Here is a 16,402-nt window from a genome sequence, read left to right as displayed (position 1 = left end):
TACATTAACAAGATTTACATCATTAATCCCATAATTACAATTGTTAAATGTCATTTAAATATAGTATTAGGGCACTCACATTAACACCAGGGACCAGAGGAATGAGTCTTAAAGTTTTTCCATGAGACTTGGAGATGAGACTCTTACGAGACTAGAAATTGAGTGTAATACCCCATATATATAGTGTTAAGTAAGTTCAAGGAACTGAAAATCGGTTTGAGAATTTAGTTAAGTAATTGTCGAATCGATGGAATGGAGTGCCCCGGACCCTAGATGTTAAAGAAAAATGATATAATAATGGTAAGCATTTTGAGACACAATTTTAGGTGTTGAAAGAAATTGGATTATGAACGATTTTCGGTAAAACTAATTTCAAGCCTTGAAAATCGAATGATCATAAAGGATGTAATATATGGGTTTTTTTAAATTCAAATATTTGAGGAAATAGAACATTTCAAAGGATTATGAAAGTCTGGAGATAAAAATTCAGTTTCTAAGCAAGGGCTAAAATCATAAATATTGAAGTTTGGGTAAAAGTGTAATTTATCTAAAATTTTGGGGTATTAGCGTAATAAATCATTTCTCCAGGGGCATAAGTGCAATTAAAAAATGACTTAGGGACCAAGTTACAAAGGGTCTAAGTGCAATTAACCAAAAAGTATAGGCCAAAGTGTAATTCTTGAAACCTTCTTCTTAGGGGCATGTGGGAGATTTAAGAAAAGCCTCATGACGACTTTAGAGATAAGATAAACCCTCATGATGACTTAAAGATAAGGATGAAGGCTCATGATGACTTTAGAGATAAAGATAAAGTCTCATGATGACTTTAGAAATAAGAATGAAGCCTCATGATGACTTTAAGGATAAAATTTGGTTTAAATAAGATTTGAGAAGATTTGAAATGATTATATAAAATCTTAAAAAATTTAGAATGATTACAGAAGATCTTAGAAGATATGGAATGATTGGAGAAGATCTTAGACGATTTGGAATGATTATAGAAAATCTTAGAAGATTTAGAATGATTACAAAAGATTTTAGAAGATTTGTAATGATTGAAGAAGATTTTGGAAGATTTGAAATGATTAAGGAATATTATAATATAATATGTCTTACTTGGTAGCCAAGCTTTAAGGCCTATAAATAGGGGCACCATTTAGAGAAGTTGAAAGAGAAATGGAAAAGTGAGAAAGATGGAATAATGAATTTCTTGATGGCCAGTGTATGTTAAGACTCGGATTTGAGAACCATTAGAAGCCTAGCATGAGAATCAAGGTGGGGCACAAGATTTAAGGTGTTTTGAGTTTTATTCAAGGTGAGTAGTTCTATCATAAAACTTGGTTTTGTTTCTACCTAAATTTGATTTGATTACATGCAAAAGGGGTTTTGTTGCATGTGAATGGTTTAACCTATGATGGTTGTTTTCATATGGGAGGTTCATCCCAAAATGTTTATGCATGTGCATTGAATTTTGTTTGATAAATTATGTAAATGACATGTTGTTTTATATGATGCATCAATTCATGGTATATGGCATTGGCATGTTTTTGTGTTTGTCCAAGTGAGATGTCAACCTGTGATATGGCACTTGAGTGATAGCACTAAGAAAGCGTGCCAAGGATTAATTCTCACTTATGACAGGGGCTAAGAGTGGATACCACCCTTGCGAGTCGACAAGTGGTGGGGCTGAGAGTGTACACCACCCCGGATTGACTTAAGTGGCGGGGCTATGAGTAGATACCACCTTAGGGCCTTTGAGCGGCAACATTATTTCTGAGGTGGACGTGGATTCCCAGGGATAGTGTTGATCATCTTGTGGTCAAGGTTGTTGTAACACCCCGTCTTCTAGGGTATTAAAATATATGTTAGGATTTTTTTTTTCTTTTCATACATATCAAACGTAAATCGGTAATAAATCCTCAACATAACCTTTATTTAATAATACTCCCAAACATAGTAAGGGAATGATATACTTTAAACATAAGCAGAAGCAAGATTAGAACCTGTAAGAAACTTTGAAAACATAACATGGGTTCATAACATCATTTACCTAACACATTTATTTAAAATCTAAATAATATAGCCGAATGAAATATATGGTCCTAGCCCTACATGGGATCTATAAAATTTTCATTGTGATCAGGCCTCGATCACCTTCTTACCCTTCCGGCCGCTTGCCTCGCCTGGAATGTGGAATATTCTCGGGACATAGTCCAATATTAGAAGATGAAATCTTCTAAGTGGGGGTTAGATAAGCATGAATGAATGAATGATGCATGGACATTTATAAGCAGATACCCTTAATGTAACTTTCCTGTCCTACCAGCCAAGCACGGAACCCTAGGCAAAATCCTGAACCTCTACAGGATAACCCTAACATTGTTCCATCAATTGCCATCGAGAAATTACGGCTACACTCTTAGAGCAACATCCCAATCCCATGCACGAGTTTCAATATGACAATAATATCATGCCATGTGAGTATCACAACTTTCCATGCAACAGTATATGAACAAATATGACAAAATTGATCATAACATATGTAATTATCATGAATAGAAAGGTAATCATATCGAATATGGGTTATAGGGGTAAGACCACTCACCTTATACGAAAATTGAGATACCTCGAAAAGCGTGCAAATTGCCTTGATTTTCGTGCCAACTTTGAAACTCCCACCAAATGTTTCACCTCAAGTCCAAAAGCACCCTAGGCAAGATATTTATTTAAATAATCAATAAAACCTATTTTTCTTTAATTTTCTTGCATTTTTTCCTATTTTTCTTCAATTATTTCTCTCTAATAAACCAAAATAAATACCTACACCACTGATTTTCAAAATATTTTTACTAGAAAATTCTAAAATAATTTTTCAAGGATATTAAAAAAATTTCAAAAAATTCCAAGCCCGCACACGCCGGCGTGTGATAAGGCATGTGAGACTAGCGCATGGGGTCCACGCGCCGGTCGTCTTCTTCGGCCATAGCTTGCGAAAAAAATGGGATTTTTGCACCACCAGGAAGCTTGTGCCAAGTCAATCACGATGGCATAGGTTTCAGCCCGAAAGAACCACCACAAGGCCCTCAACAGGCCGGCCAAACTCTCGGCCAGGCGGTCCACCACCCACCTCTGGTGAGCTTCGAAACCCCTTCATTTCTCAACCAAAATGCTTCAAAATGCACAAAAATAATCCTTACCTTATGGGCAACAAAAGCCCCTTATTTTGGTCAGCCAATTCGTTTAAAAACACCTTCGATTTGAGCCTCCCATTTTTAAAATTTTCGGCCATCAAAGAGCTCTATTTATAGGCGATGTTGAACCTCCAAATGGCCTTGCCCGCCTTGCCCATTTCCTTAAGAATCTTCATCGCCCCTAGATCGACCTAAAAATATCAATAATCGATTGTAAAAGCGAGTTGCAGGTTTGCCATTTTCGGCCAGCTTTCTTAGCCGAATTTTTCAAAATTTCGGTCACTCCGGTGGCCATTGTCGACTCATCATCACCCCTTGGCCCTCCCTGACCATTGCTCATGAGACTCTAGAAGCTTTTGGTGACCCTTGTGACCTGGTCGGTTTCCCATTGTTGCCATCTTTGAGTTTTTTGCATTTTGGCCCCTCAACTTAATTTTGGCCTTTACCTTTTTGGACCTTTTTACTTAACCCCTGAACTTTCTAATATTCCATTTGAGACCCTCAAGTTTTAAAATATCCGTTTGACCCTAAAGATTCTGAAAAAAATATCGTTTTGACCTCCTTCCGGCAATTTTAGGAAACTACACTTAGGCCCGAATATTCGTTTTAGCCCTAAAGCTCTTCGTTTCTTCCTGAAACCGCTGAAGGGTTGTTTTTTATGAAAAATCGAAGCTCCCTCAAGATTCCCTTGACTTCCGGAAGTCTCCTTTAAAGATTCAATTTTTGCAGCCTAGATGGCAGCTGCATTTTTGTTGTACCGAAAATCATTCCCGATTCGATTTCTTTTGGTCTTAAAAATCCTTTCTCGATATGCTCGTTAGAGGCGTTCCTTTTTCCTTAGACATTTAAGCTTTAAGGTCTTCTCTTCGACTGATTCGGTAAATTTTTCAAGTTTTTCAATTACCATTTTTTTTCGAATTTCTATTTTTTCCTTAAAATAATAACCCAAAGTTCTTGGGTATTATAGTTGTGTTGACATGATCCGAAATGTTTTTGAGTGGGAACGTAATGATAGTGGGGTGATTCTCGAGTTCATGCATTGATGTTGCATTTCTTAAGCTAGGATAGTGTTATGCCAATGTGTCAATGTGGTTATGTTGTCTCTAGAGAGATTGCTCTTTTCTCATGGTAGGGGTTAAGCGCTGTGTGGGATTATCTTGGGCTGGGGCTTGTCAGGATATGTTGGTTTGTTTCATGTCTTACATACATTCATGAAAATATTTTTAAACTCACTTAGATTATTCAACATTTAATTTGAACTATATCCCTAGAATATTCAAACATTCCAAGTGAAAGTAGCGGTGCCAAGGGGAAAGAGGTTATCGAGATGTAGCTGTTATTTACATAGGTGATCTTTAGCATGTTTCCGTTGTTATGGTTAAGAGATGTGTACCTATGTATTAGGTTTTGATGATGTCATGTTAAGCGATGATACGACTCCAATATTATGAATAAAGGAATTACGGTTATGTATCATTTGAGCTTTCGATCTAGTTTCCGCATTTATGATGATTTACCTCTCTTAATTTATTCATTATTAAGTTTGATATATTGAGAAAGTGTAATGAGATTATTGGGGAACGATTTATGTGTTAAGTTTATGATGAAAAAAAAATATATATCCCCCAAATCTTACATTATCTAACACCTTGGAAATGTGGGGTGTTACATTGAGTATATCGCGGTGAGTCTCCCATAGAGGTTTAGTTGCTCGAGATGAGGTCTCTTGTCTTGGCGAGTACTTAAGAGACTGAGTCTTTGCTTCTAAGAAGGTTTGCTAGTGGCTTCTTGTTCGAGCCATTATTGTTGTTTGACTCGATCAATGATGTGTTATGTTGAGTTTAAAACCTAAACAAAAACTTGTCCCTAAGAAGTTGCTTCGGATGGGCTACTGAAGGATGTGCTCCGGGAGAACTTGCTCTTGTTTGGCCAGATTCTCCTTCTTGGTTGCTACAATTCTCTTACACGATTGGGGCTTATTCTTACCATGTATGTCATTTTTGCTTGATTCCCACAAACAACACAAAATTGTTATTGATTGAATACAATAATTAAAATTTATGTCGCTAGAAGAGCTCCAAAAATTGGTAGAACCTAGCTAGATGAGAAGGCTTGTATGTTTAGGAGAACTAAAATGGTCTTTGGAGAAGACTTGCAAGGTAGAAAATAGGTCATAAGGCACACAAGGACTTCTCTTGGGTGACCTTTTTGTTGCTTGAATCAAAGGTGGCTATGGTGAAGTTAAGATGCAGATGAAATTATGTAGGAATGTGCTGTAGGATGTAATGGAGAGTCATTCAAGAAAAATGTACTTCTAGAAGAAAACTTGTGTTGTCAATGGGGAAAATGAGAGAAGACCCTTGAATACGAGAGTCAAGGGCTATTTATAACCATTGATCAGTAATTGGGACACATGACATGCACGTACAAAAAGTGAGTTGCCCTTCCAAATGGGAGACGCAGCGTTGGCCAGGAGAACTCCTTCTTCAAGGAGAACGCCCTCCGAAGGACATCTTATCTCGAGTATAATACTTTCTCCGTGGGAACCCCTTGAAGGACGGATTACAACACTATTAAAATAAATTTTAAAAGTAGTTATTTACAATTTACCTTTTTTAATTTAAATAGCAAATTATCAAAAAGAATACTCAAATTTAACTTTTATATTTTTTAATTTTTTACTCTTAACATTTAATTTTTAATTTTTAATTTTAAACAAACAATAATAGATGACTTGAGCAATAAAGTGATAAAATCATCCCGATTCTATTTAATGAGTAGTTTTATCATCAATTTAATATTTATATAGATTTTTATCTTGACCTTCTAAGTTAACTCATTATGCAGTGTATAATTTTACATGTTAGCAATTAATGATAAAATGAAACGGTAATCAAAATTTAAAGCTAAATAACAACTCAAATGTTCTAACTAATAAAATTAAAATTTTAATATAAAATTAAAGAAATAAAAATAAATATATTTTTTAAATAATTTATTCATAATTAAAATGAAAGTTTTTAAAAGTGTCGTAGGGTGGGGGACAAGCCAAGTTTTCTTGCGGCCACCTGATGTTACACACTTCTGACCTTTGCCCCCTCTTCTCCAAAAACTCCAAACTCACGCACCACCGAGCGCGTGCTATATTTCACATCTCCACAACCTTCCGCTTCAGCCTCGGCATCTATAAAAGGAGGAGCGAGAAAAAGTATCATCGCCACGCCAAAGAAAAGCTTGGAATCTACTCCAAGTATTCTTAAAGCAAAACCCTAACCCTAAATTCTTTTGGTCTTTCTTCTCGAACAAACCCTCGATCCTCGATCGCTACTGTGAGATTGGATCGATTTCTTCGAGCAGAATTGGAGAGAACGGAATCAGCAAACGAGCAGGCGGATATCGAACAATGTCTGCGGCTGTGTGCGGCAAGAGATCGTTCTTCGAAGATCTCCCTGCATCGCCACCCGCGGCGTCGCCGCCTGTTTCGAAGAGGCTCCGCTGCTCCTCGTCTACCTCTCCGGTCCGGTTCTCCGCCGCGCCCACTCTCGTCGATCAGCTCAGAGCTCTCTTCCCTGGCATGGACGATCAGGTGGCCTCTCTTTCTCTCTCCCTCTCGCTTGTGCTCTGCGGTTTGCTTTTTTTTTTTTTTTTAATGTACTGGTCATATTTTTTGTGTGACCGGCAGACCCGATGGATCTGAATGTTTCAGTAGTTCCGTTTCGTTGTTCTTTCCTATTTTCAGCCATTGCTGGTGAAGAAATGGCTTCTTTGTCATAGTTTTATGTCTTGAGGCCTGTAGTTCTGATGCGCTATTGGATTTTGAATTGATTTTGGTTGTGAGTTACGAAAAGGTTTAGGATATCAAGCAATTTTACAGTTTTGATATGCTTTCATAAGTATAAAATATTTTAGTGTGGGATAATTCATCTGGCCGTTAACTTCATCAGTTTTTTGGTTAAGGATTAAGATGAGATTAGTTCAGTTTCATTTGAGTTGCGCTAATCTGTTTCAAGATTTGTTCATCTCCTGGCACAGGCTTATATCTGTCCTTCCTCATATAGGGTTATTTCTATCCTTTATATATGCTCATCTCTTGTATAGCTTTATGTATGTATACCCATGTATAGAATTCAGCCTTTATTTTCCTAGCATGGGCATTAGACCATTCCTTGGGCTTTTTTTTCTGGTATTCCCATTTCTTCTGCTTTTGATTTTTGTTTATATCTGCTTTATGCTTTGAGTCAATTGTTCATTCCTCCTGGTCCTGTCTAGCTTCCGTTTTCTGTAGCCACAAGCACACAGAATTCCTGTTTCTTTATCTTCAATAACCTTTGCACCAGTGAGGGAGACGAGCCTAATGTTATGACCAGCAAATCCTCTTCGATCAGAGAAAAGAGATTGGCCTGGTTTAAATTTCGAACTCAATTTGAGGCTAAAGTAATCTGATCTTAATCCTTAACATCTTTGATGTTAATGTCTTTTCTCTCTCGACATTGTGATTAACTGACTTCATTTTGGGGAAAGGTTGGGGTAATAAAATATTGCCCAAGATGAATATTTATTTGGCACCATCCGTTGAAGTTTGTTCTTGGAATAGCTGCTGATTAGCTGGTGTACAAATTTAATAGTTTGATTAATTGTGTGTGGGTCTCTCTTAACTAAATATGGGCAATTCTCCTGCAATTTTGTGGGAAGATTGCATAAAAAAGTCAATTCCCACTTTCATTGATATAGGAAGATTCCACTAAAACTATGGTGGAATTTTTCTGGGAAAAAATCAATTCCCAATCCTTGAATGCCAATACTTACTGACAAAAGTAAAATAAAATAAAAAGGTAAAAATTATTAATTATAGGTTATATTATTTATTAGTTATGGAAATTGAAAAATAAACAGAAAAATTGTATTTTTGATAAATCTATACGTTTTTAAATTTTTATATATTTATATTCTTATATCCTATATCATTAATTTTGTCAATCTCCAATTGTAAGTATTGTATAAGCACTATTCTATATAATACAAAATAATAGAGATATCTTATTTCCTTATCTTTTGATTTAGAAACTGTTGGGGTGGTAAGCAGTGTCTAAAAAAGCATGCTTAAGTGCGTTTTAAGCTCAAAGTGCTAAGTGCAGCATTGCTAAGGGCTTTTTTTGTGTGAAGCTCAGCAACTTTAGCTGAGCGTGATTAAAGCGTGCTTAAGTTACGCTTTTACCTGAGCTTTGAAGCACAATAAAGTGTGCTTAAAAAATACACTTGGTATTTTTTTTAATCAAACAATATGAATGGTTGAATTTATTTAAATTTTTGCAATAGTGTGGCTGCTTGTATGGAATTCTAACCCAAAAAAAGCCATTCTGAGATCTTAGAAAGATCTGATAAAATCATATGTACATTTGTTTTTTTTTTCCGAAAAAGAAGACTCAGTTGTATTTACCAAGCAAAAATATTGAAAGAAACCTGTTAGTAGGTATAATTTAGGGATTGCTAATTTATCCCTAATTGCTATAAATTAGGGATTGATGATTGATTCCTAATTGTTGTAAAATAGGGATTGTTGATCGATTACAAATTAAGGATTGATTGATTGTGGGTTGCTGTAAATTATGGATGGTTTGTTTTCCTTATTCTTCTATCTAATCCTCTGAATAAATTGTGTTAATGAAATAGAACCGGTTTGCCAAACTTTTGCAAAAAACAAAAGAGGAGTCAACAAAGAGAAAACAAAAAATTGAAGAAGCCTTAGTATATTTAGATCCTTTCAACCGAGAGTTTAGACCAGTTTGTCTTCCAAGGTTCATCAGGACCTGCACCTGACCAGATTGCATGCCTTTATATCTCCCCTATGTGTTTTTCCTATGGTTGCATGAACTTGTAAACTGGTATAAAGTAGATATAAAAAATGGAATCTATCTTTTGTTAAATTTGCCGCCATCTTTTTAATGATTTCTTTTTCAATAGTTCATATTTACTATGCTTATAAAAGTTTGTACCCTTTTTTTATTTGTTATGTGCGTCACTTTGCTTAAGTGTGTGCTTTGCACTTAAGGTTCGTAGACCTTCTGCACTTAATTGCTCTTAGCGCTTTTCAAAACACTGGTAGTAAGCTCTACCATTTGATAGATATCAAAATGATACTACTTGATGTAGAATAAAACAAACTCTGGAATAAATTTTATAATACACACAGTCACACACACAAGATAAAAATCACTGATGCGGAGACTTAATGTAGTTCAACAAGCCTATGTCCGTGTGAAGGAGAACACAATTCACTGTGTGAATAATGGGTTTACAAAAGGTATAAATTATCTCTCACTCTCAACCTTGAAGCCCCAATTACACCCAAACTCAGTCTTACTGAGATTTATTGCTCTTTGAGATGCATTGTAATTGATGCATCCCATCGCAGTCTGATAATCAGATATAGGATTATCCTTTTAGAGGAAAGAAGATAGGTCAAATATCTTAACCAAACTCACTAAGTTTTGGATTGATTACAAAAATCCTACCTCTTATCATACTTTTGAGTTGCGTTAACACAAACACAATTATGTTAAATGTTTTATTTAGGGAGTGTTCTTAACAATAGTAATGATTTTACATGCTTTTATAATTTGATTCTGTATGAAAATTTTGTTATAGTTGTACATTTATTATATGTATATTATTAATTTATTATAATGATATACTCAAAATGATACCTGGTATTGTTCAGTACTAATACTGTACTATACTAATGATGAATCCAGTACCTTGCCCAGTACATTGCCAGGTTCACTATCTGGTTTTGACTTCTTCTCATCAGTGATTATTTAAGCATTACGCCCTCATAGGTAAAGTTTGTTCTGTTTGCATTGGTTTCCTTTTGGTAAGATCTGTCAAATATTTTTGTTGCTTATCATGGCAATATTTTCTTTTGGACAATTATATACATCCTTATGGAGAAGATTATCTCCATGGAATTATTGAATTATTGAGATAACTGTTTGTTAGTAATTGCTTTCTTTCTTAATTGTGCAGTTACTTGAAAAGGTGCTAGATGAATGTGGTAATGATTTAAATGCTGCTATCGAGAGCTTGCATAAACTTTCTCTTGGATATGGAGCAGGAATTTCTGATTTTGCTGAGGAATCAAATGCAAATATGGAGAAAGGTATTCACTTAAGTTCTACTTATAGAAAATGTTATATAAATGCTTTATACAGTGAGATCGAGGGAGATGAGTGGAAAACCTTGAGGCTTACCTTCATCTCTTGCATATGATGTCGTGTATATGTAGCATGGAGAATTTTTCAACACTCTTTTACTTGAAGGTTGGGTCTGTTGGAGGATGGTCTTTAGGATTTGGCTATATTTTTAAGTCAAACAAGTTCTGATATTTCTCATCATGGATGGAAGTTTTTAATTTTCTTTTGGGCACCTGAAGTTATAGTTGGCATGCCTAGATGTTATAAAATGTTGGATGGGTGGATATGTCATGATGAGATGTTTGTAAACCCATCATTAGTCACATGTTTATTTCAGACCATAGACCAGTATTTAAAAAGGCATGCTTAAGTGCGCTTTAAGTGCAAAGCTCAGCGCGGCTGGGGCCTTTTCTTTGTGAAGCTCAGCAACTTTAGCTGATCACAATTAAAATGCACTTAAGTTGTGCTTTTACCCAAGCTTCGGAGCACTATAAAGTGCGCTTCAGAAATGTGCTTGTGTTTTTTTTATCAAACAATACAGATGGTTGGATTTGTTTAAATTTTTGCAATGATGTGGCTGCTTGTATGGAATCCTTATCTAAAAAAGCTGTTATCAGATCTTAGAAAGATCTAAACAAAATCGGATATACATCAAGGGTTTGTTTTGTTCTTCAGGGAAAGGATACTGTGGGATCTTTGGGATATTTAGTCCTGGACTTAAAGTGCTTGGTTAGCAGGAATACACTACAGGATATCTTGTATTTAATCCTATCTTCTATAGGGTTAATGCAAGAATAGACACAGGATAATGCAAAAATGACCAAAATACCCCTGCTACAAGGTTTTTTTTTTTTTTTTTTAATTTTTAAATATTTAAATATTCATTTTTTTATACTTGGGGGGTAAAACGGTCATTTTGCCCATTATCTTATCCCCTTGGATAATGGATCCTGACCCCATCGGGATACAGTTATCCCACATCCTGCTGATTCTTAAACCTATCCCATATATTATCCCACGTGCATAAGCACAAACCAAATATGGGATAATTTTTATTTGCCAATTTATCTTGTCCTATCCTGTGAATACTTCAAAAAAAAAAAAAGAAAGAAAGATGACTCAGCTGTATTTACTTAGCAAAAGAAAAAATATTGAAGGAAACATGTAATTAGGTGTAAGTTAGGCATAGCTAATATATTTGAATTGCTGTAAGTTAGGGAGTGATGATTGATTCCTGATTGCCATAAATCAGGGATTGTTGATTGATTTGGACCCCTATAGATTAGGGTTTGATTGATTGAGGATTGTTGTAAATTATGGGTTATTTTTTTATTCTTCTTTTTATGTGATCCCCTCTGTGTATATAGTCTTAATGAAAGAGTAGTTTTTTCTCCCCCAAACTTTTACCAAAAAACAAAAGAAGACTCAACAAAATGGAAAAGTAAAAAATTAAAAACAAAGCCTTGGCATATTCAGATCCTTCCAACCGAGAATTCAGACCAGTTTGTCTTCCAAGTTCCATCAGGTCCAGCAGCTAGCCAGGTTGTATTTATATGTCCCCTATGTGTTTTTATTATGTTTGCATGAACTTGTAAAGTGGTATAAAATAGAAATGAAAAATGATATCTCATCTTTTGTTAAATTTGCGGCCCTCATTCTTATTTAGTTTTTTTTAATGATTGCTGTTTTAATAGTTCATATTTTTATGCTTATAAAAGTTTGTACTCTTTATTTTATTTATATGCACTTCACTTTGCTTTAGTGGGTGCTTCTATTTATTTATGCTTTGTGCTTAAGCTTCATAGGTCTTCTGTGTTTAAGTGCGCTTAGCTTCAAAACATTGCTATAGACTTTTAAGTTTTGTTTTTAGCTTGTATGGGGTTTTGTTCTGAATGTCATTAAGGGTTGATCATGCTTGGTCCAAGTGAGATGCTACATGAGAACCGCCTCTCAGAGAAAAGGGGAGGGAGGTAGTGGTCAATTATTTTTGTACATCCAGCTCGGCTTGCAACTTTTAGGGTCCTGTTGCTTAGTAAAACAAAAAAGGTGGATGCAAAGAGATTAAGGCATAAAAGGCAATTTATGCCATTCTTGCTGGTTGCTGCATTTGTTGTACCATGCTTATGGTTGTTGCTGGCTGGTAATCAATTTATAAATTTGTCTCAAATAAATCACTCACTTCTAGAGTAAGCATGATCAAGCTTATTAAAGGCGCGCCTAGGTGCAAGGCGCACCTGTTGCACCTAGAATGGTCCCAGGCGGGCGCAAGCAAACAAGGCGCGCCTAGGCCCTCAGGCACAGCCTTGGGCTTAGGTGCGCCTGGCTGTTTTTTTTTTCAAATGTTTGTACTGTTTTAACTTTTTAAGTGTTTATTGCTGTAATTTTTAATGGAATCCTAATAGAAAAAAGAAACTTTTCAGATTCCAATTTCAATTATAACTAAATACTAATTGGAATTGACATTTACATATTGGAATTGACATTTTATTTATTGCTGTGATTTTTAATAGAATCCAATCCTTAATAGGAGAAGAAAACTTTTTGGATTCCAATTCCAATTATAACTAATATTAATTGGAATCGGTATTTACTTATTGGAATTGGTATTAGGATTGGATTTTTAATAGAATCCAATCCTAATAGGAAAAATAAACTTTTCAGATTCCAATTCAATTATAACTAAATAAAATTGGTATTTACTTATTAGAATTGATATTTTATTTATTGCTATGATTTTTAATAGAACCCAAATCTAATAGGAAAAGGAAACTCTTCAAATTTCAATTCCAATTATGACTAAATACTAATTGGAATTGGCATTGGTATTTATTTATTGGAATTGATATTTTGTTTATTACTGTGATTTTTAATAGAATCCAATCCTAATAGGAAATGGAAACTTTTTAGATTCCAATTCCAATTATAACTAAATACTAATTGGAAATAGTATTTACTTTTCATATTATAATTTCAATTATAACTGAATACTAAATAAACAATAAATCAAAAGAGATTCTCAAACCAAAGAGACTGATGTTTGATCTTGATGATGAGGATGATTTTTAGATTATTTAAAATTCATAATTAATTAATTTTAGTTAAGATTTAAGACCTATAAATTGTTTAAGATTTAATTTGACTTCAAGACTCTTTGTTTAGTTTTTTTTTTTTTTTTTTGAACTTTTGTGATGCTTATATGCTGGTTGTTGAAATATGATGGGATTTGTTTTTCTGAAATTTATAGGTAGGTAACTTGTTTCAATATTTTTCCTAGTTAGTATATGTTGAATTTTTTAATTTTCTTGATAACATGTTTGCGAATATATTATGAGTTAGGGCTTATTTTATATCTTATTCTTCAACTAGGACATATATATATATATATATTTAGTTAACATGCACTTAGTTCCACAAGACGCGTCTCTTGCCTTGCTCCTTAGGCTCCAACACTATTGTGTGCCTTAGTGTGCCTTGGGGCTTTAATAACACCAAGCATGATTGTCTCCATGGAGGGACACAACAGTTATTATATTTGGAATAAATAAATCCAGAAACCTCGTGTTATTATTAGGAATGAATAAATCCAGAAACTGTATTTTTGCCTTATATTTTATTTATTGGTGCTGTACGATTGGCTGACTGCTTGAAACTGCTCTTCCATAATACTTTGTGTCACTTAAAGGCTATATTCTTGTCTATGCTTTATGAAAAATGCAGGTACAGCAACCACTGAAGGAGATACAGCTCTTTCTGCTGATCCTTCTGTTGAAAACAATCTTCACATGGATGGTGCAGAGTGGGTGGAGTTATTTGTGAGGGAAATGATGAGTGCTACTAGCATAGATGATGCTAGATTACGTGCCACAAAAGTGCTGAAGAGTTTAGAGAAGTCTATTAGTGGGCGAGCTGGTGCTGATGCAGCGGAAAGTTATCATAAGGTTGGCAATATTTTTAAAGAACTTTGCCTCTTTTTCCCCGGTATGCTATTTAGATTATTTTGTGTGGCACTAAGAACTGCTCAAGGAAAGGTAACTTTGTGGCACACTTATATGGCAAGGGCATTATGCTGATGATAAGGTTCAATTTGGACATGGTTTGTTAAAATCCTTGAAATCTTGGAGGTGGATCCAAAAAGGTTTGCTTAATTTAGGTGCCCTTTCTGTGGAGGTGGCAGCTGGAATGGAATCACATTTACATGCTAATCTGTTTTTTTAGGGTGGTGGTAAAGGTTAGGCGAATCCCAGAGTTCTAGACTGATTGGGATACGAGGAGAGATAGCAGTCTTCAAGTGGTTCATTTTTGCGATGATCTATAGGCTGTTGCAGGAAAAATTGCTTTTCTGTTGTGGGCTTGTTTAATGATGTTTTCTTTGGCAGGAGAACATGATGCTCAAGGAACATATGGAGTCACTGCTCCGGGAGAACACCATTCTCAAACGAGCCGTTGCCATCCAGCATGAACGTCAAAAAGAGTACGAAGACAGGAACCAAGAGGTGCAGCATTTGAAGCAGTTGGTGTCTCAGTATCAGGAGCAATTGAGAACACTTGAGGTAACTTTGTTTTGTCCAGGACTCACTCGTGACCCTTGTTGTAGATTAAATGGTATCCTAAGGTATAGGATGGATGCAGGTGAACAACTATGCACTGACAATGCATTTGCGTCAGGCTCAACAAAACAACTCTATTCCTGGACGCTTCAACCCCGATGTCTTCTAATGAGGATAAGAATATGTATGCCAACAGAGAGAGAGAGAGAGAGAGAGAGCTTTTCCTTTAGGATCAGTGATCAAAACATAGGATGATGATGATGATGGTGGATGATGTTTGGCAAAAGAAATCAGGGTTTGCGTTGTGTTGTGTAAGGGACTAGGTTTGCAAGCTAAGTAAGGTTAGGCTGGTGTATTTTTTCCCATTTGATGATGCTATCCCATTTCAAAGTGGTATGGGGTTGTCACAGGGATGAATACCAATACCACCGCGCTCAACATTCATATGACTATGAGAGGGAGAGAGAAGATAACCTCAATTTTGATCAGGAAATTGGGGGTCTCACGCTGTACTACATACATGTATTGGTGTTATCTATCTCTAGCTATGGAGATCTGGCGTGCTATATTTTTTACAGTTCAAATTTCATGAAATAATAATAATAATAAAAAAAAGGGTGCTACTGTGGTGTTCGATATTATTTCAAATACTCCCCTATATATATACGTTGCTTCATTTGGCTCTAACTCGGTCCAGCATATGTGCATTTAGGTTCTGTTTAATGTTAAAAGGGTGGGTTACGTTTAACACACCTTTGAAATTTGGTTAGACAAACCGTCGGTTGTGATATTTAAGAGATGACACTTGTCTTTTTGAGATTATTGATCATGCAATATTCTCTTTTTTCTGTTGCGACTAAGATTGTAATTTAATTTCTTTTAGAATACTCAAAATGCCGTACTTTTCTCTCTCTCATTCTCACCGGTGTATTAACGAAAAACTAAAAGCAAATGTATAGAGCAGTGGATGGGCATAACCTTACCATTGTGGCTAGATTCCTCGTGCCGTCGCCGTGCATGAGTCACTGCCACTAATGCGACGAAGGTTGTCTCCTTCGTTCTCTGCCTCTTGTCGCTTTTGCAGAAGAGATTGGGGTAAGAACCCAGAATCCCCTCGGTGGATTCTTGGCAAGTCGTCAATTTGGTGCTGAAATCTGGCCATCGGAGAGAAAGGCAGGGAGAGAGGAGAAAGAACAATGCTATTTACTCTTGTAAAGGAATATGAATTTGTAGTCTTATTATATAAAAAAGTCTTTACATTGATTTTGCAATCTTTGGAGTTATTAAAATCAATTTAAGGATATATTGGATATTTCAGGCAACAGAATTATCGGACTGTTTAAATAGAAAGAAAGGAGATTAAATTAAAATATGTGGGGTAAAATAATCAATTTACTATGTTGTTGGAAGACTATATACTATGATCGAGGTGGAAATTAGCAAATGGATGGCAACACTGGTGGTGCAACCTGCA

The 16,402-nt window shown here is 35.4% G+C and overlaps 1 protein-coding gene across 1 annotated transcript; it reads left to right on the top strand.

The window, feature by feature from the left end:
• Positions 1-6,400: 6,400 nt before the first annotated feature.
• Positions 6,401-15,569, top strand: LOC127790508 (uncharacterized). Its single transcript, XM_052320050.1, has 5 exons — positions 6,401-6,777; positions 10,215-10,347; positions 14,099-14,319; positions 14,758-14,931; positions 15,011-15,569. The coding sequence occupies exons 1-5, from the start codon at positions 6,595-6,597 to the stop codon at positions 15,095-15,097; spliced, it is 798 nt and encodes a 265-aa protein (XP_052176010.1). The 5' UTR covers positions 6,401-6,594; the 3' UTR covers positions 15,098-15,569.
• Positions 15,570-16,402: the final 833 nt, after the last annotated feature.

This window comes from Diospyros lotus, chromosome 14, assembly GCF_014633365.1.
Source record: "Diospyros lotus cultivar Yz01 chromosome 14, ASM1463336v1, whole genome shotgun sequence".
Taxonomy (NCBI): domain Eukaryota; kingdom Viridiplantae; phylum Streptophyta; class Magnoliopsida; order Ericales; family Ebenaceae; genus Diospyros; species Diospyros lotus.
Note: the sequence above shows the minus strand (reverse complement) of the source record. Positions and strands in the feature narration are given on the sequence as shown.